This window comes from Vulpes lagopus, chromosome 24 (assembly GCF_018345385.1).
Source record: "Vulpes lagopus strain Blue_001 chromosome 24, ASM1834538v1, whole genome shotgun sequence".
Classification (NCBI taxonomy): Eukaryota; Metazoa; Chordata; class Mammalia; order Carnivora; family Canidae; genus Vulpes; species Vulpes lagopus.
Window position 1 is genome coordinate 33,209,490 of NC_054847.1, and position 24,613 is coordinate 33,234,102.

Here is a 24,613-nt window from a genome sequence, read left to right on the forward strand (position 1 = left end):
TACTTATGGGAAGCTGGGAACCCGAGCTGGGCTGCACATGCTGAGCGCCGGCCGGAGCACCCAGGGTCAGCAGGACAGCCGGTGCTGCGAGCTGCCACTGTGGGACTCTTGAACCATGATGGTCAATCTTGCGGCTCCGCTGCCTTCAGGAAGGCCCCGCGGCCGCTGTGCTCCTTTGTTGCCCCAGAGGAGCCCCGGCGGCTGCTGCTCTCCCGGCACCTTCGTGATCTCAGCAGCGGGAGCCGCCCACCGAAGCCTCGGGACGCACACCGGCCAGCCGCCCGCCCGCTCGTCCTCAGGATTTCAGCCCGACGGCCCGCTCGGTGCTCCACACGCCGTTCACGCCGGGAGCCGAGGCTGGAAAGGGCCCGAAACCCCAGCTCCCTCCGGCTGCCCCCGCCCTCAAGCTTCTGCACACCGCCTGCTGGCTACGCTCTACTGAGGATGCCGTGATCCCGCGCAGACTTGACGCTGAGTGGCCCTGCGGTTCCCGAGGTCACCTTCGCAGCTGGTTGACCCAGGACGACCCCAAGAACTAGCAGCTGAGCCGACCACACACATCTGCAGGCAAAGTCCTGTGAGACCAGAGTTTGAAGGGGCCACAGAGGCCCCTCGCCCCCCCCCCAAGCCCCCACTTTACAAACAGAAAGACAGAGGCCCTGGGAAATCCTGATTCAGTGGTCATTCCCATACTAACACTCGTGTCGCAGAAATTCACCGTCTACTCAGTTATTTGGCACGTGTCGTCTCGTTAGGAAACAAAGAAACGTGCGTGTGCCCCCAGCCATGCCCTGGGTGGGGGGGTCTGCACACGCCAGAAACAGAAGCTGGCTTCCCTCCTGCGGGAGCGCGAGGAGAGGCCAGCCGCTCCCCTGCACGGGCCATCCCGACGGGCTAACCTGAGTCACCCACGCGAGCACAGGAGAGCCGAGCAGGGGCGGGAGACGCCCTGGTGAGGCCTGGAAGGAGCCACGTGTGACGCCGCACAGGCCTGCCCGGGGCTTCTCGGTACGTGGCCAGCACTCCCGTGTTCACCTTGGCCACCTGTGCTCAGCGCGTGGATTCGTGGCCTATGGGGCCCTAACAGATGGGGCTCCAGAGCAAACCCTGCAAGGCCACGGGTGACCCCCCTCGCTCCCCTCTGAAACGCGCTCTGCGGGCCGCTGTCCTCCTCCCCGGGCACCCAGGGCCTCCGTCTGTCCCAAGGCCTCGTCCGGACACGCTCAGCAGGCCCAGGCTAACCCCCAAGGTCAGGCAGCCCCCTGCAGCACCTGCCCCTTCCCTCTTCCTTCGTCTGTCCACCTCCCACATCAAATCCGTAACACAAAAATGAAGGGAACTCCATAAATCGCGAGTATGTCACAGCAGAGCCTACCGAGGGCTGCACACTTGGGCGTGTCTGCCCTGAATTGGGCAGGACAACAGGCAGGCTCGCGGCAGACAGAACCAAGCTCTGCGCAAACCCCCGGGGCACACAGAGAATAACGCCTGCCCCCGTGGGACCCTACAGAGAATGCAGCCCTGAAGGACAGAGGTGGGCTTGGCCAGGGACCGGGCGGCACGCAGGGCACAGGGCACGGGATGCACCCACAGGTGAGGGCATCTGGGGCACGGCTCGTTCCAGGGGCTGGGGAGCACGGTGCGGCGTGCCACTTTCTAGGGTCTGCCCGACAAGCGGCATCCCATTGGCAGAAAGCAGTATTCCACAGACAGAGGTGGAGCGAGTGCAGCAGGAGAGGCCCGCAAGGGCTGGGGCAGCCACCATCAAGGGGGGACGGAGAGTGCACAGCGGCAGGACTCCCAGAAATCACGGACAGGACAGCCGGAGGCAGATGCGGCCCATCCGCAGCAATGCCTGACAGCCTGTCTGCTCCTCCTTCCTCTTGTCCCACGTGATACGCACCCACAGAGCCAGGCGGCCGGGGTCGGGCACACCAGGTGCACGGAGGAGCACCCTGGGGGGCCCAGTCCCTGAGGCGGCTGGCTCTTTGTTTTGGCTCTGGTCAGGATCTCAGGGTCGTGAGATCGAGCCCCAGAGCGGGCACCCACGCTCTGCAGGGAGTCTGCTTAAGATCCTCTCGCCCTCAAAAAAAAAAAAAAAAAAGAAAAAAAAAAAAGATCCTCTCGCCCTCTCCCTCTGCCCCTCCCCTGCTTGCTCGAGTGCCCGCTCTCAACTAAATAAATACAAACAAGAGGCACCTGGTGGCTCAGTGAGTGTCTACCTGTGGCCCAGGGCGTGACCCCAGGGGTCCTGGGATCGAGTTCCGCGTCGGGTCCCTGCAGGGAGCCTGCTTCTCTCTCTGACTGGGTCTCGACCTCTGTCTGTGCCTCTCATGAATAAGTAAATAAATTATTTTAAAAATAATAAATACAAACGAAAAAAGAAAGCCAGCAGATGCCAGAGAAGGCGACCCGGAGCCATGAGAGCTTTGTGGGGAAAGACTCCAGAGGGGGTGGACACAGGGCAAGACCCTGTTGACCTGGAAGTGAGCCCTTCCCCAGGAGATGGGGCGGCACGACTGGATGGACCAGGAGGAAGCCCGGGTTGGGGCAAGTCCGGGACACCTGCTTGTCGCCAGGGCAGAGGGGGCAAGCTTGGGCGGGAAGGGGTGGCCGTGGGGGGGGCTGCCTCGGGAGGTCGGGCTCTCGGTGGGGGCGCCTGGCCGTGCAGGACCCTCGCCGGATGCTGCAGACAGGAGGTCAGGCCGCGGTCTCGGGGTCTGCAGCCCCGAGGCTCCTGGAACCCGCGCGTTCTCCTTTTCTCTAAGATTGCATTCATTCATTCGATAGCGCGCGAGCAGGGGGCGGCAGAGGGAGGGAGAAGCAGGCTCCCGCGGGGCAGGGCCCGATGCGGGGCTGGACCCCAGGACCCGGGTCATGCCCGAGGGGGCAGGCGCTGCCCCGACGGAGCCCCCGGGCGCCCCACAAGCCAGGTCGCCCACGCCGGCCTGCAGCTGCTCGGCCCCAGCCGGTGGCGGAAGGAGAGAAGCACCCGGGGCTGGAGGGCGCTCCAGGGAACCCTGCAGGTGCCCGGCGGGCCCGCCCAGGCCCCGCCTCCAGACCCCGCCCCATCCCCGCCCCGGATCCGCCCAGCCCCAGGCCACGCCCAGACCACGCCCACTCCGGCCAGCCCAGAACCCCCCAACCCCTGCCAGGCCCCACCGCGGCTCCGCCCAACCCCAGCCCCACCCAGGCCCCCCAGGCCCCGCCCCTGCCCCGCCCCATCCCCGCCTGGCCACGCCCGGCTCCTAAGCCTCGCCCCCACCCCGCCCAGGCCCCCCAGCCCCTGGCAGGCCCCACCCCGGCTCCGCCCAGCCCCGGGCCCCACCCAGGCCCCACCCCAGCCTTGCCCAGGCCCCGCCCCAACCCCTGCCTGGCTCCGCCCAGACCCCCTAAGCCCCGCCCCCGTCTCGCCCTGCCCCGCCCAGACACCCCCAGGTTCTGCCAGGTCCGCCCAGGCCCCGGGCCACCCCAGCCCCCAGGCCCCGCCCACACCCCAGGCCCCGCCCACAGCCCAGGCCCCGCCCACAGCCCAGGCCCCGCCTCCCCAGGCCCCGCCCGCACCCCACCCCGCCCAGGCGCCCAAGCCCCACCCACACCCCAGGCCCCACCCAGGCCAGGTCCGCTGCCGCGCAGTATGCAAGGCCACAGTCCCCGGGGCCCTACCCAGGTGGATGCTTTTAGTGCATTTGTAAGTCGGATATATTTAGGTTTTGCCTGCTTACGCTTTTTAAATAACCTGCACAGCCACTGGAAAAAACAACACGAGTGGATGTACTCAGTGCCTCCAAATAATAGACCTAAGATGGGCTAAAATGGTAAATTTCCTGTTTATGTATATTTTGCCACAATAAAAAAACACGTAATTTTTAAAAAACCCAATGTCCTTCCTCTTTTTTTTTCTTTTTTGCAATTAACACTTTTTACTCTTCTTATGTAGAAATAGTAAATCAAATACTTGGAAATAAGAGATTTGCATTTTATTGGGTTAGCTTAAACCCTGAGTATCTCCACTAAGGTAGAAATGGCAAGAATAGTAATAACACCCATGCTACAGTTACTCTTACAACGTGTATTTGACATCATTTTTATTGGTATCAGTTGGTTTAATTTTCATTTTATGGCATCAAATGAATTACTTATGTTAAAGTGAATGAATAGGACAATCAATACCAAGTGAAAAACTGAGCCTTCCCTACCAGGTCTCCCTACATCATGTAGACCAAAAGAATAAAAACTATCCCCCAAACTAAATCACCCCTCAAGCTTTCTGAAATTAGCAGAGAATATTTGCAGCTGACCTATTTCTCTCCCACACGACCGTGTTGATAATTGACTTCTGTCCCCCAGGGAAGTGCTCAAATATAATTGAGCAGCACCTGCCACACAGCGAGTACAGTTTTATGTACCCAATAATTCCTATAAATATCGTACTTAACTCGGGACTTGAGCACTCTGCTCTCTCCTTAATCGTATCTCCCAAGGAATAAATATTTTGATTACCAGAGCTGAGTTATTATTATGAATCTTAACAGTCAATTTAAAAGATAAAATTTCAGAAGTATTTTGGATTCTAAGTATCGAAGACATTTCTATTATGAAAAATTATTGACAATGATGGCAATAACTACTTATAGTGCTCACTTTTTAAAGTCCAGTGATCTCATCCTATTATATAAATCTCCTTCTATAGATGAGAGTCACTCAGTTTTGTTCAGTCCTCATGACAAGGAGGCCAAAGTCAGGGATTTGATTTCCATGCAGGGCAAGTAGTTTTGCACCCGCCCCTCCAAATTCAGCTTTATGACTTGAGACTGTAGCTCTGCCATAAATATAAATATGATCGACTCCACTCAACACCATAACTTGAAAAGCTCTCTGGGACACAGGCTGAAGGGAAGGCAAGTCCCTCTGCACACGTGGGCTTAGACCAGGGGCTATAATGTGAACCTCTCAGGCTGGTGTAGAGAATGTCAAAAAAAAAAAAAAAAAAAACAAAAAAAAACGCTGAAGCCAATCACCAAAGATCCCATTTTATTGTATGACTCCAGTTATATGAAATGTCCAGCATAGGCAAAGCTATAGGCATAGAGACTAGTAGAACGGTTGCCTAGGGGTGGGGAGGAAAGTGAATGGTAATGGGTACAGGTTGCCTTTGGGGGTGATGAAAATGTTCTAAAATGATGGATCCCTGGGGGGCTCACCAGTTGAGCGCCTGCCTTCAGCCCAGGGTGTGATCCTGGGGTCCCGGGATCAAATCCTATATTGGGCTCCCCGCAGGGAGCCTGCTTCTCTCTCTGCCTGTGTCTCTGCCTCTCTGTGTCTCTCATGAATAAATAAATAAAATCTTTTTAAAAAAATCTAAAAAAAAGAAAATGTTCTAAAATGAGATCACAGTGACAAGAGAACACAGCCTCTGAATTCCTGAAGGAATAACGTCTCCGTCTCCGTCCCACACACACTAAGAGGCCAAATAGCAAAGCTGTGCCTTCAGACATTCCCATCTTGACAACGATCATCTCGCTGACCTGTTTGATTTGGAAACATAATGAGCCCGTGAGCTGTGGACCCCGACACCGGGCCACTCGAGAAGACTGTACAGTGGCCCCATAAATTCATCGACGTCAGCTACTAGGTGTTTCCATGACCGCTGGCCTTTCCGGTACTAAAAAAGGAACTGCATAAAGTTTCCCAGGGAGGTTAAAACTAGCGTTATGACATGATGGGACACAGCGAGCGCTACAGCAAGTCACCATTTCTAGTGATTTTGACAACCCAGAAAAACGCAGATTCTTTTCAGGTTTAGGTTCACAAAATACGTCCTCTCAAAACAAAGACTAGTGTCACAGCTACTAGACTGCAGCCTGGGAGGGGCGCGGGGGGGGCTCGGTGGGTTAGGTCACCGCCTTCAGCTCAAGGCCCCCCGGGGCCTGGGATCGAGTCCCGAGGTAGGCTCCCCGCCCAACAGGGACAGCCCGCTGCCCCACCACCCCCACTTGTGTGCTCGCTCACTCTCACCCCCACCCCCAAACGACAGCCCTGGAAAAAGATGCCTCCAGCAACAAAGAACGGGAAGTGAGGACTCAAGGGCCTGTGGCAGTGCGGGGGCAGTGAAGGGGTGCGGGGGGGGGGGGGGGGGCGGGAAGCCATGATTGGCTCCTTGACCCAGGGCCGCGGGCCTCCAGGCCACAGGCCGCCTCTGCCGTGTGCATGGAGGGACAAGGAGCCGGGGGACAAGGGGCCCGGAGACGAGGGCTGGTGGCCAGTCACTCGGGAGGTGAGAAGTCGCCTCGGCCAGTTGGAAGCACACCCCAGGTTCAGGCCTGCGTGGCCTGCTGCTGTCCCTGCTGTGCCCAGCGCTGCGCCCCGCGTTGCAGCCTGCACGTTGGCCCGAGGACCTGGGGCGCCCTGCACTCGGGCCCATCACCGTCCCGCAGCCCCCGGGGTCACCCTGCACTCAGGCCGGTCCCTGGGGTCACGGGCTCCCGACAGCTGCTCAGTAACAGGGCCAAGGGTGGGCGATGCAGGCAGTGCAGCAGCTCTCGTCCCTGGGTCTCTATGGGCTCCTCTGCGGGGACTGTGCCCAGGAGCATGCGGGGCTCCGTGGGACTGACACCCCCGGGGGCGCCCCGGGCCCTGCACCGACTCAGGACACCAACCGGGGGACACGCTCAGATGACCCATGCCGCTGAGGCCCAGGACGCACTCGGCGCAGACACTCCTGCTGGGGAGGAGGCTCCGGCCACGGGTGAGCCCCAGGACAGCGCTGCTGCACGCGCAGGCCAGACGGCACAGGGGCCCGCACCTGCACCCGCACCCGCACCCCTGCCTCCACCACACAGCCTGCTTCTCCCCGGGTGACCAATCAGGCGGCCTCTGCCCCCAGCGCCTGGGCACCCCGGGTGGCCGCGGAGCCATCGGGTCCTCCGCAGCCTTGGTGCCCACACGGCGCCCTGTAACTTTCCAGAAAGATTACAATTTCAATCAAAATCTGTTTCAGTAAAACCTCCCCTTCCTACACTGAAGAGTAACAGTTCTTCCTTCCGCAAACACGACGTTGTACGAATCCTGTGCACCAAGGACAGGGCCTTGCAGGAGGGCACAAGGGGCTGGGGGAGAGGTCCGCTGCCAGGAGCTCGCCTCCATGTATTCAGGCCCCAGAGCAGGAGCAAAGCAGCTGGCCCGAGAGGCCCTTCCTCCTGGGTCTCAACTAGGGAAGATGCATTCCTGAGCAAACTCTCCCCGAAGCCGCTGCAGGCCCCTCCCTCGGGCCCACTGTGACCCCACAATCCCACGGAGCCAGGAAGCCGACTTCCACTTTGCTAATGAAAACCTCCATGCAGCCAAAATAGAAGCCGGGGGTGCTGGTCCCGTGGGATTTCCCTCCAGGCACCCCGCGCCCCCCTCCTCAGGAGGGCCAGGCTGCAGGCAGGTAGGCCAGGGCACTGGGGCCTGGCGGCCGAGGGCAGGGGGCGCCCCCTCACTGCCCCCTCGGTGGCTTCCCCAGGGGAGGCCATCTCCTCCGTGTGTCTGTCCCTCTCGTTGTAACGGAGGCACCATCGACAGAGAGCGTCATGTTCGTCTTAGGTGTACGACAGGGCGTATGGAGGGTGGCCAACACGTCCGCCCCGTGCGCACTCACACGCTCTTCCCTTGGGGCAACAGCTTTCAAGACCTACCCTCCCAGCAACGTTCAAGCTCGCGATACGGCGTCGTCACCCATGGTCCCCCTGCCGCACGCCACCTGCTCTGTGACCGAAAGCACGTCCCTTTGCCCCCCACCCATTTCACCCAGTCCCTCTCCGCGCCCCTGGCAGCCACTAACCTGCTCTCTGTATCTAAGAGCTTCCTTTTTCTGTTTTCCGGTTTTAGATTCCACAGGCGACGGAGATCACACAGAATTTGTCTTATTATTTGACTTATTTCACTGAGCGTAATGCCTTTAAGGCTCATCCACGCTATCACAAATAGCAAGATTTCACTCTTTTTATGGCTAAATTATGTGCAAACACACACACGCCCCGTAACTTCTTCAGGCACCCGTCCACCCATGAGCACCGAAGGGGCGTTGGTAAATCACATGATATTCCTATTTTTTATTTTTTGAGGACTCTCTATACTGTTTTCAACAGTGGCTGCACCAATCCACACCCCCAACAGTGCAGCAGGGCTCCCTTCCTCTGTATCCTCAGCGACACATGTTGTTTCTCATGTTTTTTAGGGTATCTGTCCTACAAGTGTGAGGTGCTGTCCTCTGTGGGTCTTGCTCCCAAGAACAGTGCCCCAGTGGCTCCAGCATCTACCAAGTGACTCTGGCCCTTGGGCTGCAGTAACTTTCCTTGTCCTGCCAGCCTGGAGGTCACAGGGGCTTCCTACAGCTGCTGACCCACAGGGCCGGCTTCTGACCTCTCAGCATTGCCGCCCTAACCACGCCGCTACATTCAAGCCTTTCGGGGTTTTGGGGTTTTTTTTAATATATTTTTTTAATTATTCATTCATGAGAGACACAGAGAGAGAAAGAGAGAGGCAGAGACCCAGGCAGAGGGAGAAGCAGGCTCCATGCGGGGAGCCCGACGTGGGACTTGACCCCAGGACCCCTGGATCACGCCCTGGGCCGAAGGCGGCGCTGAACCACCAAGCCACCCGGGCTGCCCATTCAAGCCTTTCAGTTTTAAAATTGCAAGCAGTTTTGTTTCCTGGTTAGACTCTGGCTAATGCAATGACTCCTAAACACACAAACTTCCATGAACCATGCAAACAAAAATTCCATCTCATGGTAAAATTAGGGGAAAAAAAACACCATAGTCTCAAGGTTCTCCAGTTGTTGCTTTGTTCTTCACAGTACCCACAGAAATTAAGGATACTACTAGTATCGGGCGCCTGGATAGCTCAGTCAGTTAAGGGACAGATTCAGGTTGTGATCTCAAGGTCATGACATTGAGCCCTGCATCAGGCTCTGCAGTAAGTATGGAGCCTATTAGGGATGCTCCCCCTCCCCCTCCCTCTGCCCCTCCTTGCTCAGACACTGTCTCCCTTAAAAAAATTATATATATATACACACACATATATATATTTCTGGGATCCAAGAGGAATAAGCTCCATATGTCCTTTCCTGCATTCACATTTCTGTGCTTGTTTGTCCTGATTATTCAGGGATGAAGTATGACGTGACGGAAAAACTGGAGAATCTAAGTAAGGTCCCCTGTCTTGGTTCTACTACTGATGTGACGTCAATTCAGCCTTTATGTCCTTGGGTCTCCGTTTTATTTATCTGAAAATAAGGAACTGAAGTACCTTCTCTCTGCAATGTCTTCCTGTTATAAAACTCTGTGATTCTAAGTTTATGGATAGATTCTGCTCATATACACGCCTCTAGGCATATGACTATTCTTAGAGCGACCCAGGAAGCATACACCTTCTGTTGATGAATCTGCATTTTATTGGAGAAATGTGTCTCCAAATTAGAACCCGAAGAATTTTTTGCCAGTTTGTTTTATTATAGTATCAACTTAGTAACTAAATATGTTTTAAATCTCTAAATACAGTGTGGGTTTACTGAATTATGATCACGATCACTTGATTAGCATACTTTAAAAAAAGCCCAAGTTTCTTTGATCTAAAGTAAACGGTTCCAAAGGTGGCTGCAGTAATAGCAATATGCTCCTTTGTGAGGCGACCATGCTGCACCCCGTCCAAAGGGAGTCTACATCCCGTCGAGCCCAGCCAGCCCCCGCCAGCCCTTCGTTCTGATTTGCGGGCTGTAACTGAGGTAATGTCATGTAGCTTGGAACAGTACATCTTGCAAAATCTGCAGCTTCATCCTTTACTTCTTGGGATGCCCCGGCCTGGACCCCGCCACCATGTTGTGAGGAAGCTCAATCAACTGTGCTGGGAGCCCAAGTGGAGGAAGATTGAGCCCCCTGCCAAAAGCTCCCGTCGAGTTCTCAGCCATCAGCCGGCACCAACTGCCAACCACACATGTGAGGCTATTTTAGATCTTTCATCCACGCCAGTGCCCAGAGAACACCACACACAGCTATCTGGTCAGCACACACTGAAATTAAAAAAAAAAAAAATTGTTGTTGCTTTAAGCTTCTAAATTTGGGGAAGTTCGTTAGGAGGAAATTTTTCCCTGTTAAGTAGAGTTTAATGTTAGAGCAGAACCCCTTGCCTAAAATATACCAAGTCAGTCTTTCATCCACCTGCTCCTTCATTCCCTCAAATATTTATCGAACATCTCAATGCTGAGGATGCAGAGGAGACCAAATGCGGGCACATCCCTGCCTACTATCTGGATGAGGGGACAGACAGTAACAGAGAAAGCAGATGATCGAGAATTGGTAAAATGCACTCCGGAACGAGGTAGGTGGTTAAGGAGCTGCCGTCATCAGAGAAATGACAAAGAAGAGAGGACTCCGGGCACCTGGCTGGCTCGGGTGGTGGAGCGTGCAACTCTTGATCTCAGGGTGGTGAGTTTGAGCCCTACCCTGAATGTAGAGATGACTTAAAAATAAAAAGATCTTCCAAAAAAAAAAAAAAAAACTTAAGTGAAGTCTCAACTTAGGTCTCAAGGAAGACTAAATGTTAGGCAGTGGGGCGCCTGGGGAGCTCAGCGGTTGAGCTTCTTTTGGCTCAGGGCGTGACCCCGGGGGACCCTGGGGTCCCACATCGGGGTCCCCTGGGCTCCCCGCAGGGAGCCCCCTTCTCCCTCTGCCTGTGTCTCTGCCTCTCTCCCTGTGTGTCTCTCATGAATCAATCAATCAATAAATGAATCTTAAAAAAAAAAAAAAAGTGAACTGGGCAGAGGGGGGAGCAAGAGCCCTCCACACAGAGAGCTGAGCAGCTGCGAGGAGCCTCTGGCAGAAGGAAAGGGGGTGACTCAAGATCTATGTCCAAAGCTGAAGGATGATGGTTCAAGATGAGACTGGAAGCTAGCAGGGCCTGGTAAGACCCGCCGCCCTCGTAGGGGCAGCCTTGGCAGGAGGGTCACCAGGCGAACCGGAACCGACCAGATTCCCTCGCTGACCCCAGTGGGGGGAACCTGGGAGGAACCGGAGCACTCCACCACGCAGACTCTGAGCACAGCAACGCCTGGAGCGCTGCAATCCTAGGGCCCCCGGCCGCGTCCTCGCTGCACCTCCCTGCATCGCGTGCACACACCTATGTCTCCAGGAGTCGAGACCCGCTGGGCCCACGGACTCGGTTTCCCTTGCCTCCGCATTCCCCTCATCGCATCTAGCAGAGCGCTGGACACACAGCAAATGTTTAATTGTTCCCTACAATTCTAGAACATGAGTAAACAAGGCACTTACACTAGCCTGTCAGAAGTGATCTCCCAGGAGAAAATTCTCCAGCCTCATTTGGAAAGCCATTCCGGTGGCAGCAACCCCCACGGAAGCCTTGCTGGAAAAGGTGATTCCATCCTCAGGGAGGGGGACAATCCGTCATGCTCCCCAAGAGCCTCAGCGCGCCCTGGAGACGCTGCCGGCTCACCCCAGCTCTCCTCCGGTGCCAACACACTGCACCCTCTCACCTTCCGCAGGGACACCCCTTAGCTGTTCCCTGGAGTCACCCCCCCCCCCCCCCACCGCGCGCCGGGCTGGGAGGCCAGCGGTCCGGCAGCCCTGAAACAAGGTCAATGATGCCTGAAGGGCTCCGAGCAGCGCTCAGAGCCCAGGCTCGCTCTCCTTCTCAGCCTGCTCGGTTTTGGGGCAACTTATGTGTGCACATGCATGTGCGCGCGCGCACACACACACACACACACACACACACACTTCAACTTCTGACCGGTTCAAAGAACAACACGTTTTATAAGGGGAGCTTGCCAACTGGCCCCTGTTCTTCACCACCAGCCCCATCTTATCCACCTGCCTTCATACATCATTTGTGTGGGGGGAGGGGGGAGAACTCTTGCCCTCCCTAATTTTGCAAATAATGTGACACCAGAAATGAGCAGCGCTTTTTTTTGCTGGCATTCCCAGTACCTTCTTCCTGTGTGAAGGCATCACGCAGACTGTGAAATAGCTCCAAGAAATTCCATCACTCCAGTGTATCAAGAATTCACCAACAATAAATCACTGGTCATTCTACAAATAATGAGGCTCTAATAACGTAAGCAGCTGTCGTGCTTTTTTTTTCTTTAAGAAACTGGTTTTTGGCACTCGAGTGAAAACTCTTCAATTTCATTTCAAAAAACACTTAAATTCCATTTGCAATGACTTTTCATCTCTTGTCAAAGAAACAGAAATCCCCTAGTTACTCTTATTGTAGTCATGGCAGCAGTCTATATTATGCCATTTAAACAAGATCAGGGGTAGGATACTTACTGAACTGCGAGTGGTGCTCACAAAAAACATGTGTAGTGTTTGCACAGAAAAAAAAAGGAAGACTGTGTATATAATACAATTACAACTAACTCCTAAATTTAAATTAGACCATTTCATTGAACCAACAAACTCCAGTTTCAGAAAAACTAGTGAAATATGTGTCCTACAAATCTGTGTTGCTTAAAGTACTCCCAAAATTATTAGCATGCAATACTTTCGACATTTTTTTTACTTTTGACATTTTTAAGGCAATACACAGCAAGACACTTATCAAGAACTTATACATGCATTATCTCAATCATTTATTGGAGTAAATTGAGGAGGATATTAGAAAATATTGATTGTTTTGTTTGTGGTTGGTGATGTGTAGAGGAACTCAAAAGTTTTAGTCAAACCGTTCCCGGAATACACTGCTGTATAATTAGTATTTCTAAGAGTTTGCAACAATAAACTGCCAACAATAGGCATCTGAGAAATAAACATCAGGATCTCGGTCACAGAAGTCAAAGGCTATTTAAAGAGGAAGGATGCCTTTGCTTCATCAAATACGCAAATGATCTAAGCAAGCATTGCAGAGGGGATGGAATGCACTTTCAGGATGAAATCGGGTTCCAAAATATATTTATTTTAATAAAGCAAATGCTTGATGCTCACTGAATTCAACAGCAGTAGTAATCTGTTAGCAGAAAATGAATCTCCGCATAATAAATATTATCTAAATGTGTTTCATGAACCCTCTAGGACACGTCGGAGTCCAATTCTGAATCTAAAGCCCATCTGTCGAGGATAATGTGTTTAAATTGATCGTAAACACTCAGGAAACGCACCGCAGCTGCCATCGTTGGTTAAGAACCCACTATGCGGCGCTCTGAGCCCCCCCCGTAGGGAGCACTGCAAGGGGCTCAAGCGCGGCAGCAGGCCCGGGGTCCAGGCGTCCCTAAGCCACCCCGGGCTCGCACCTCCGCGCCGGCCTCAGGGACAGACCCGGCGACTCGCCCTGTGCAGACCCCACAGCCCTGTGCAGGTGCTGTCTGCGCACACGAGTGGCAGGGGGTCGGGGCCACCCGGGGCGCGGTGAGAGACCTGGACGACCAGGCCGCCCCGGGTCACGGTGAGGGACCTCAACGGCCGGGCCGCCCCGGGCCACGATTAGGGACCTCGACGGCCGCCCCGGGTCATGGTTAGGGACCTCCACGGCCAGGCCGCCGCAGGTCACGGTTAGGGACCTCCACGGTGGGGCCGCCCCCGGATCATGGTTAGGGACCTCCATGGCCGGGCCGCCCCGGGTCACGATTAGGGACCTCGACGGCCGCCCCGGGTCACGGTTAGGAACCTTGACAGCCGTGCCCGCCGAGGACAGCCGCAGACCCCAGCGCCCCCCCCCGGGTTCCAGGTGACCCCGACTTTCCGCTCCAAGTGCTTTCACTCGGCCAGAGCTCACAGGAGCCTCGGTTACAGGGAGGCAGGTCGGCACCGCCTGAGCCGTCGCCCCGCGCCGGGGAAGCGCAGCTGCACACTCGGCCCCAATTCAGCCTCCCGGCCCCAAGCCCGCTCCCAGCGCCCAGGCGGACGGGGGGACCGCGAATACCGCGGCGCGGGGTCTGCGGGGGGCGCGGGGGCGGGACGGGGCGCCCCGGGGCACCGCCGGGACCCCGCCCGCCGCCCCCCTCCCCGCCCCGCTCCGCCGCCCCGAGTCCGCCCCCTCCCCGCGCCCCCCGCGCCCCCCTACCTGTCTCAGGATGAAGCTGGTCGAGGTGGTGCTGCCATCGGATCTCTTCAGCCTGCTCCTCCGGGTCGTGGTGCCTCGGGCCACCTGGACTCGACACGCGGGGCCAGAGAAGCGGCTGAGCGCCCAGGCGTGGAGCCCGCGCCCCGGGACGGAGCGCCCCCGACCCGCCTCCCCGGACCCCGGAGCCCGCGCCCCAGCCTCCTCCGCCGGGCCCGCGTGCGGCCCCCCCGGACCCCCCCGGCGCCCCCCCGCCCCCGACGGCTGCGCGGATGCCCGGGAGGAGCGGCCCGCGAGCACCCACCACATCCATTAACAGAGAGTCTCGGGGTGCGGGGTCCGAGTCCCCGGCATCGGCTGGGGAAGGCTGCGGGCTCCAGAGCCGGAGCGCGAAAGCCGGCGAGGTGAGGAGGAGGGGGGAGGGGGAGGGGAGGAGCCGGGGAGGGGAGGAGCCGGGAGGGGGAGGGGTCAGGGGAGGGGAGGGACCAGAGGGATGGGGGACTGACCGGGGAGGGACCGGGGAGGAGCCGGGGGAGTGGGGAGGGGCCGGGGAGGGACCAGAGGGATGGGGGAGGGACCGAGGAGGGACCAGGGAAGGGGGGAGGAGCGGAGGAGGAGGAGGGGGAGGGGCCGGGAGGGGCCAGCGAGGAGCCGGGGAGGAGCCAGGGATGGAGCCGGGGAGGGGCCGGGGAGGAGCCAGGGGAGGGAGGATGGGCCGGGGAGGGGGAGGGGCCGGGGAGGAGGGGCCGGGGAGGAGGGGCCGGGGAGGAGGGGCCGGGGAGGAGGGGCCGGGGAGGAGGAGGGAGGGGAGGGGAGGGGAGGGGAGGGGAGGGGAAGGAGCACGCGGAGGAGGGCGGGGGCGGTACCTGGGGGGACGGTACCTGAAAGGGCGGCGGGGAGGCAGTACGAGGGGCGGTACCTGGGGGGACGGCACCTGGGGGGGCGGCACCTGGGGCGTGGGCGAGCGCGGGGGGCCGTCGGTGGCGTCCGTGGCGGCAGGTGTCTCCCCCCCGGGTGCGGAGAGCGCGACAGCTTAGGGGCAGGGCGCTTGCTGCGGGGACCCGGAGGGGCTTGCGGGCCGCCCCCCCACCTCCGCGCTGCCCAGGGGCGGGACGGCTACAGCAGCCCGCGGGCTTTGAAAGGAACCGTGGGCCCGGGGCGGGCGGGGGCCTCGACCTCCCGGGGCGACAGCAGGGCCTCGGTGGCCGCGGAGCCTCTGCGCGTCCGTCCTCCCGCGGCGACCCCCCCCACCCCGCCGGCGCGTCCTCTGGAGTCAAGGTCGGGCCGACCTGCTGGAGGCCGCGCTGCGCCGCGCCCCCGGGCTCCCCTGCACGTTCCTGCGAGATCCGCGCGGGGTGCGAGCGAGGGCGCGGAGCGCAAGGGGAGCCCCTGACCGTTCTCGGGATAGAGCCCCCCCCCCCACGGCCAGGGCCCGGGAGACCCCCCCACCCATGGCCAGTGCCCGGGAGCCCGCCCCCCCCCCGCAACTGCCCCGGAGCCCCCCCGCCCCCTCCAGCCACTGCCCGGGAGCCCCCCCGGCCCCCGATGGCCAGTGCCCCGGAGCCCCGCCAGCTGCTGCAGGAGCCGCCACCTCCGCTTCTGGGGCTGTTGCTGACCAAGGGCCGCGCCTGCGGTCGGTGCCCCTGAGGGTCGCGGCGCCCACTTCCACCCGCGGACACTGCCTGCCCACCCGCCCTCCGCTGCCCGGGACCTTCACCTCTGCAACAGTCTACGGACCAGGCCCTGGCCTGGGGCTCCGCGCAAGCGGCTGCAGGCACCTGTGCGCACACGCACGTGCACACGTGTATATGCAAATTTTGGACTTCACCAAAATTAAAGACTTTTGTACCTGAAGGGCGCCATGGCCACCGTGAAGGCCCGCCCAGAATGGGAGACAATGTGGGCCAAGCCCCTAAGGGTAGAGGACTCTGATGTATGTATAAGGGAACCTCGCAACTCAGTAATTTAAAAAAAAAACTCAATTTTAAAAGATTTTAAAAGTGGACAAAGAAGGGCACCCAGGTGACTTGGTCAGGTAAGCATCTGACTCCGGGTTTCGGCTCAGGCCGGGATCACGGATCGAGTCCTGCGAGGATGGGCAGGCACAGCTGGGAGTCTGCTGAGGATCCCCCCCTGTCCCCCCTGCCCCTTCCCTCCCCTCCCCCCCACCCACCCCTTCTTACCTGCCCCTCCCCCCCCCCCCACCTGTGGCCACCTCTAAATAAATCATTAATTGAAAATGGGCAAAGAGGGCAGCCTGGGTGGCCTAGCAGTTGAGCGTCTGCCTGCAGCCCAGGCGGTGACCCCGGGGTCCCGGGATCGAGTCCCACATGGAACCTGCATGGAGCCTGCTTCCCCCTCTGCCTGGGCCTCTGTCTTTGTGTTTCATGAATAAATAAATTAAATCTTAAAAAAAAAAAAAAGAAAATGGGCAAAAAATCTGAATAAATATTTCTCTTTTAAAAAAAACATATCCAAATGGTGAGCGCCGGAGAAGAGGCTTGGCATGGGGGTCACCGGGCCTCACCTCCGAACCTCGAGGCAGCCCTCCATCCAGGGGACACCTGTCCTCGGCTCCCAGTGCGGGCCCCCGCCCAACCCCTGCCACTCTGGCTGGCACAGGCTCCCCAGGAAAGTGCAGCACAGAGTCCGCAGGTGGCGCCGCAGGTGCAGGGCCACTAGGCCTGGAAGCACCGGGCAGCTCTGCTGTAGGGGGGAGGGGGAGGAGGAAGAGGGAGGAGGAGAGGGGGAGGAGGGGGTCTGTGTGTCGCGACCCAGTGAGCCTGGGAAACGCCTGGCCAGGCACTAGAGCGGTCATGAAAGGTCATAGACTGTGGTTCCAGGCCTATGCGGTGTCAGGGATACGGATGGATTTAGGGACGGAAAGCAGAGTAGGGGTGGCCTAGGGCTCCAGACACTGGGGGTGACTGTGGCAACTAGGGGTACAGGCCTCTTCACACTGTGGTCCACGGGGGCCGGGCAGGGGCAACGACCTGGGCGATGGGGACCAAGGAGGGGACCCGTGATGAGCGCCGGGTGGGCTTCGTGAGTGAGGGGTCACTGAATTCTCATCCTACTCACAAGAGACCCAGACAGAGGCCGAGACCCAGGCAGAGAAGCAGGCCCCATGCAGGGAGCCCAGTGCGGGACTCGAACCCAGGACCCCGGGGGCACGCCCTGAGCTGAAGGCAGGTGCTCAACCACTGAGCCCCCCAGGTGCCCTATATTCTACTCCTGAAACCAAAATTACATTATATGTTAACTAGAATTTAAATAGAAATTTGGGGGGGGGGATTTCAAGTTAAAGAAAAGGAAAAACCACACAAGGCTCCTTTTTTGAGGTGAAGAAAATGTTTTAAAATTGATCATAGTGGTGGTTGCACATATCTGTGAATATGCTACAAATCTCTGAAGTGTACGCTTTATTTTTTTTTTTAAAGATTTTTATTTATCTATTCATGAGAGACCCAGAGAGAGGCCGAGACCCAGGCAGAGGGAGCAGCAGGCTCCACGCAGGGAGCCCGACGCGGGACTGGATCCCGGGGCCCCGGGTCGCGGCCTGGGCCGGAGGTGGACGCTCACCCGCTGGGCCCCCTGGGCGCCCCGAGAAGTGCACGCTTTGAGTGGGTGACGGGTCCGGCACGTGGATTCTCTGGCTAGAGCTGATGCCCTCCAAGGACCCAAAGGCGAGCCCCGAGGCCGTAAGGATCCTAGACGGGAGCCTGGGCGGTCGGTCCTGACACTGGCCGGAAGCACATTTTCCCGGATTTGTGTCCCGGGGCCAGGGAACCAAAAGCAAAAATGAACTCTTGGGACTTTGTCAAAGTAAGAAGCTCTGTGCAGCGAAGGAAACAGTCACACACCTGGCCGACAAGCTCCTGACCGGGAGGATGTCAACAGACGCCCTGCTGAAGGTCAGCATCCAAGGGGCGCAGTGAACCAGTACAACTCCACACGCGCGAAAACAATCCGATTAACACATGGGCAGAAGACACCAAGAGACTCGGCTCCAGTGAGACCTCCGGTGCCGGCATCCTCATCGGCAGGGACCGAGGCAGGGACCCTGGTGGCCCAGTGGCTGGGTCCGGGTATGGCCCAATGGGCCCGCTCCACGGGGAGCCTGCCTCCCCCTCCCCGCGCTCCCTCGGTACCAAATAAGTAAATTTAAAAAAAATAGAACTGTCGAGTCACTATATCGTACACCCGAAACTGATTTAATGCTGTGTTGACTCGCCCCGAATTTTTGAGGATTAAGAAATTAAAAAAGGATTTCCCCGCTCTACCACTTGCTTTAAAAACTGACTCTATCGACCTATAGCTGTTAAGAGGAGGGGAGAGTAAATGTACAGACTTGGACACTAAGGGGTCTTAAGTCAAAAAAGAATTTGAGCCAATGATCGCAGTTGTATAGAATGAGGTGTATTCTAAACATATATATACGGAGAGGGCACTTTAACTGATGTACTTTTTCATACAATATGAGTATTCAAGAAAAGATCTTTTTTTTTTTTTTTCAAGAAAAGATCTTGATGCCCTAATAGGGTACCCGGGGGTGCTCAGTGGTTGAGCGTCTGCCTTTAGCTCAGGGCGTGATCCTGGAGACCCGGGATCAAGTCCCGCTTCAGGCTCCCTGCATGGAGCCTGCTTCTCCCTCTGCCTGTGTCTCTCATGAATAAATAAATAAATAACATCTTTAAAAAAATAGAAAAGATAGTTCAGATTGCTACTACTGAACTACAGACATTTGTCTCTGAACTCTTGTGACAAACTTGACAAATCTTATAAAAGTTTAAAATGGTTGTTTTTCAGATTTTCCTGGACACTTTTTATCCCGGTTTATGTTTCCGGGGCTGCTGTAACAAATCCAGGGGTTGAGACAACATAAATGTCTTCTGTCTCAGGATTAGAGGCTGGAAATCTGACCTCGAGGGGCCAGCAGGGCCGTGCTCCCTCTGCCGGCTCTGGAGGACAATCCCTTCCATGCTTCTTCCAGCTTCTGATGGCCCAGGCCACCGGACTTGGGGCAGCGTCTCCCGGAGCCCCACCTGCGTCCTCACGTGCCTCGCTCACTGTGTGTCTGTCTTCTCATCCTATTAAGGACACCTTAAATCCAGGATGATCTCGCCTCAAGATCCTTAACTAATGACACCTGCAAACTCTTTTTCCAAATAAAGTCACATCCTGACACTCTAGGCAAGTATGAATTTCGGGAGGGGCACGATTCCTCCCACTACACTTTGTAAGAAGTAACATAATCTCTCTTTTTGACACAGTAAGGTTTTTAGAAAACCCTAAGTCAAATTTAGCTTGGGCAAATTAGAATAATTCTGGGAAAAACTTTAAAAAATAAATCTACATCTTTAATCTCCAAAAGAAACTAAATTGTACTTACTAACAAAAAATTAAATCCCTAGAATTGAGTCTCTATTTATTGACTAAAACTGATGTAAAATAAGAAAAATGTCTTCTTACAGTAACAGAGCATGACAGATTGGTGCTATTTTATAATTTATTACTTATAAAGATGACTTGAGCTTTCTCATCATAACAATTCAAGGACTCCTTCCCTAGAAGAGACTAGACACGACTTTTACTAAGAGAAACTTTTGAAAATACCGCCATAATATATTTAACATTCAAAATAAATTACTTAAAAATTTAGGTGAAACTTTATAATCTTTAAAATGTACAGTGAAATTTGTTATATGCTCAATTATCAACTACTTGAAATGGCATCAGATGAAATTGTATATGCAAATAATTTCAAATCCTACTTGATAAACAGTATAATTATTTAATGTTCAGGTAATTCTGTAATTACCAAATTATGAGACAATGTTGGTAGACTGTACATTTTCTAAACTGTATGAACATATCCCACTCCATATATTTTAATACCCAGGGGAAATTCTTTCCAATGTACCAAGATTACTTATGAAATAGCAGTTATTTTTTTTTTATAAAACAGCAAGTGTGAACCCAATGTAGAAATCTGATATTAGACAATTCCTTTGGAAGAAAACGTTTAATTATAAAGAGGTCTTAAAATAAATACAACCCATAAGAACATGGAAAAGAAAGAAAAATAACCCTGTTATTTCCTATTAAACCAAAAATATCATCCTAGTACACAGATGTAATAACATTTTTATACTATTGACAACCTGCAACACAAAACTCATTACAGTGTGGCCAAAATAAAATTGTTTTTAATTTAAGAGGGAGAAGACACTTCTGGATGTATAAAATTTCACAGATAAATGCCAATATACACTATTTATATACATGTCACATGTTATATTATTCCAAAACTACATTTGGTGAACTTAACTGGCTGATCCCAATTGAGTGGGTGTGCAGTATTTAGATGAGTTCAAAGACTTATGCAGAATCAAGCTCTTACAATTCAGATCACAATTATACATGAAATATTTACAGAAACATTAAAATAACCTTATTAAATACTGTGTGGGAGGAAAAAAATGTAAGATTTTCGATATATATGCAAACATTAACGATTATCAAGAGCAGCTTTATAAATGCTTTTTATGTTTTTTCTTTAAAGAATAGAAGATTCATTTCCAAAAAAATAAGGTACCATTTGAGAATTTTTAAAAAAGTATAGAAGTGAATTCACATGGAAGGAAAATACTGGATGAAAAAAAAGAACATGAGACATTCAAGGTTAAAACCTTCTCTTAAAAGTTACTTATATCTGAAATAAGACAATGACAGAAACTGGGCTTTCAAATACTGCTTGTTTCTTCCTTTAAATGTAGACCAAGTAATATATAGACTATTTTATTTAGGACACAGTTTCTTTGAAAAAAAAAAAAGAACATACTTGTAATTAAATTTCTGCAAATAGATAAATGACAAAAATTTTCAGAGCACTTCCTTCAAATGGATTCTTAGCAGAAAGATTAAGGGCTTTCTTTGAAAAACCATTTAGGTATCTTGCTCCCAAGCAAGTAACTTCGCTTATGTCCTTTGTTTTTCCCCATCTAAGTACCGTCTATCTCTAAGCATATGTTTTCACCACCTCCTATTTTGTGTTATCTAAAAAGTTGGTAGATGATACAGTAGTGTATGGATTTTCAGGAGGAAATTATAACCCTACTGGTTTACTGATTCCTATAGTATGTGGAGTCTATCAGCACTGTAAACTAATTTATAAAATGTAGGCTTCAGAAAAACCGTCTTGAGAGCTTCCCTATCAATCCACTGCCTGCTGGTGTCCCACAGGCTTACAATCCTCTCTGAGAGGAATGGCCAAATTTTTCAATAGCCTGGCAATAGCGATGGTACTTGAATCACCTCTTTAATGAAACACACTTCTATAAAAACACACTTATTATTCATACTTAGGATTTATCACCTCAAATTCCTAGGAATGTCTCATGGCTCAAATTCACAAGTAATCCGTAAAGAGAAAATGCAGCATCTCTGCACACCACATTTCAGGAAGGAAAACAAGCGGGTCTTATCTTCCTTAGAGAATGGCCAAAGTCACTTTAGGAGGTCATTATGGCAATTCTAAATACAAGGGAGTCTTGTAAGAAAAATGCTGGTCTCCAGGGAATGGAAATGTGTTGCGGGGCATTCCTCGACTCACAGTTGCCTTGACAGGGACAAGCTAAATGCTTACCACACATCTGAATTTATAAGGTCTTCACTGTTAATAACAGAAAACATTTTTGTTCCTTCCAAATTGCTCTTGCTTCTATAGACAATTATATGCTAATTACTACTCAACATAACAGGGAGCAAAACTGACATTACTGCAAGCACAAATGCAACTTAAGGAGCCAAAGGGAAATACATTGGCAAGCTAAATGCTCACCCAAAAGGAAGTTCATCTTTTGAAATAACGGTTTCTGGGGAACACTGAAAAAAATATGCAGACAAAAAATATTCAAAGGTTTTGTTGCTCTCCCAATGATCAGGTTTTAGGGATAAACGATGGTTTCTTTAAAAGTATAATTTCCATAGTCCTTTCCCATGTTCCTTAAGTGTCATAAGGCTACTTACTGGGTGTCCAGATTTGTGTAGAAAGATTTGAAAATAAGACAAACTAACTGGAAGCTACCTGAAGCTGCCTCTGATCAAAAGTGGGAATTCGGGCAGCCCGGGTGGCTCAGCGGTTTAGCACTGCTTTCAGCCAAGGGCGTGATCCTGGAGACCCGGGATCAAGTCCCGCGTCGGGCTCCGTGCATGGAGCTTGGTTCTTCCTCTGCCTGTGTCTCTGCCTCTCTCTCTCGGTCTCTCTCATGAATAAATAAATAAAATCTTAAAAAAAAAAAAAGTTGGAATTCAAACAAATTGGATTGAAAAAAATCCTTTAATGGCCTAGCAGAGTTAGAGAAGTTTTTGTGCTTTATTTAGTCACCATTCTTTTGAGTTGAGAAAAAAAATTTTTTTCTTTTAATATTTTCAGATTAGAATCACAAAGGTCAAGTAATACACATTTGAAGGCTTGCAAGAAAATGCTTGGGTTTGTTCTAAAGAAGAGGCTGCTGATGGTAATTTGCCTGAGGCTGTGCAACTGAATGAGCTGGAACCGCCACTGGAAAGCCGGCCAGTTGCGGCAAATTGGAAGTAGCGTTCTGATAAGATGACATATCCACAGACATCCCCATCTGCTGCGTGTAAGCGGCTGCACCAGTAGTTGATGGAAGGTTAGAGTTCTGGTTCATGTAAGCAGGGTTGGAAACAGTGTCTTGTCCAGTGCTACAAACAAAATTTTAAAAAGAAAACCGTATTTATAAATCTTGCATTATCTAAGTCATGTTCAGAGATCAATCCTCATGAAACAATAAAAATGCCTTTTCTATCTTTCAAGTTTATGTAACTCTGCTGTTCTGTTTATAATTTAATTACTCCAACTGTCCAACACTGTCAACATAATTTTTGTATTTGGCAAGAAGAAAGTACTCAAAAAAGAAACAAAACATAAGATTATATGTTTCGGCCTATATAATTTTGTTTCCTACAAAATCTCTTATTGCAAATATTTAAATTTTGAGGAGATGCAGACTGGGTTTCTCAAGGTGGTGTCCCTGGCCAGCTACACTGAGCACAAGCCCAGCAGCTCAAGTGCACCTCCAGATGGTACCCTCCCTTCCCCCAGCTCTCGGTCTGGCACGGAGGAGACCACCTCTTTTCTTCACATGCCCTATACTTTCCTTTTCATAGGGCACTTTCAAAGCTGCCCCTCATAACTTAACCCGAATCTCTACGTAAAAATGACAAAGGCAGGTACAACAATGTAATCCACACAGGACCCTGAATCTACCCTCACAGAAGCCCTGACCTATAGTTTACTCATTAACGCTACACCAAAACAAAAACACAAGTTGAAAATCACACCAAATTGCACAATTCCTGCATGTTCCTATAATTAATGTACACACATTTTTTTAAAAGATACATAATTTCAAATTTATACCAAAAACACTGCTTACAACATGAGTATTAATGTCTACCCTGCTCCAGTTTTCCCCGTTATTTCTAGCGTCAACACAGAATAACAAAATTTTTTTTACTAAACACCAATGTGAACAGGTTTAATTTTCAGATAATATCTATAATTTATTCTCATAAAATTTGATTAAAGATCATCTACCATGACTATATTGAATGAATATTTTGTATGGTTAAGCACAGTTAATAGAAAGCAATATATAAACCTGATTTTCAGAGAAGTGTTAGTATAAAAAATTAGGCCACGGGGCGCCTGGGTGCTCAGTTGGTTAAGTATCCAACTCCTGGGATCCCTGGGTGGCGCAGCGGTTTGGCGCCTGCCTTTGGCCCAGGGCGCGATCCTGGAGACCCGGGATCGAGTCCCACATCGGGCTCCCGGTGCATGGAGCCTGCTTCTCCCTCTGCCTGTGTCTCTGCCTCTCTCTCTCTCTCTCTGTGACTATCATAAATAAATAAAAAAAATAAATTAAAAAAAAAAAAGTATCCAACTCCTGTCTTACTCAGGTCATGATCTCACAGTTGTGAGATGGAGCCCCATGTCGGGCTCTGAGCTCAGCATGGTGTGTGTTTGAGATTCTCTTTCCCTCTTCCTTTCCCCTGTGCTCTCTTTCTCTCTCTCTCAAAAAACAAAAAACACAAATTCCACAGCTCAAACACACTAGGGAGTCAAAGTAAAGTTTTCTGATGTTCAGGATGCATGCAGACAGATATTCCTGGGACCACTCTGCTAGGCTTACAGCACAGTGGGTGCTGGGTACATCAGGGACTTGGTCCCTGTAAGGGACAGTTAACATTAGTTTGTCCCAGGGACCCAGACTATAATCCACGTCTAGGCAACCATTTTAGTAAAGCTAAGAATAGCACCAATCTGACTGCATGGCATTAAGAATGGAAAGTTCTGGGCATTCCCTCTGCCTGCATCTTTGCCTCTCTCTCTCTCTCTCTGTATCTCTCATGAATAAATAAATAAAATATTAAAAAAAAAAAAAAAAAAAGAAAGTTCTGGGCAGCCCCGGGTGGCTCAGCCGTTTAGTGCCACCTTCAGTCCAGGGCGTGATCCTGGAGACCCGGGATTGAG

The 24,613-nt window shown here is 52.8% G+C and overlaps 2 protein-coding genes across 3 annotated transcripts in view; both read right to left on the reverse strand.

The window, feature by feature from the left end:
- CACNB4 (calcium voltage-gated channel auxiliary subunit beta 4) overlaps nt 1-14,454 on the reverse strand; it is a 221,826-nt gene extending 207,372 nt beyond the window's left edge. Inside the window, exons 1-2 of the mRNA XM_041739995.1 lie at nt 14,357-14,454; nt 14,056-14,139 (exon numbers count right to left, since the gene is read on the reverse strand). Of these exons, the coding sequence (XP_041595929.1) occupies nt 14,056-14,139; nt 14,357-14,365 (93 nt within the window). The 5' untranslated portion in view covers nt 14,366-14,454. The remainder of the gene's footprint in view (nt 1-14,055; nt 14,140-14,356) is intronic.
- A 5,093-nt stretch (nt 14,455-19,547) lies between these two features.
- STAM2 (signal transducing adaptor molecule 2) overlaps nt 19,548-24,613 on the reverse strand; it is a 46,086-nt gene continuing 41,020 nt past the window's right edge. For both annotated transcript variants that reach the window (XM_041739640.1, XM_041739639.1), the window contains exon 14: nt 19,548-22,782. In XM_041739640.1, the coding sequence (XP_041595574.1) occupies nt 22,554-22,782 (229 nt within the window). In that variant the 3' untranslated portion in view covers nt 19,548-22,553. The remainder of the gene's footprint in view (nt 22,783-24,613) is intronic.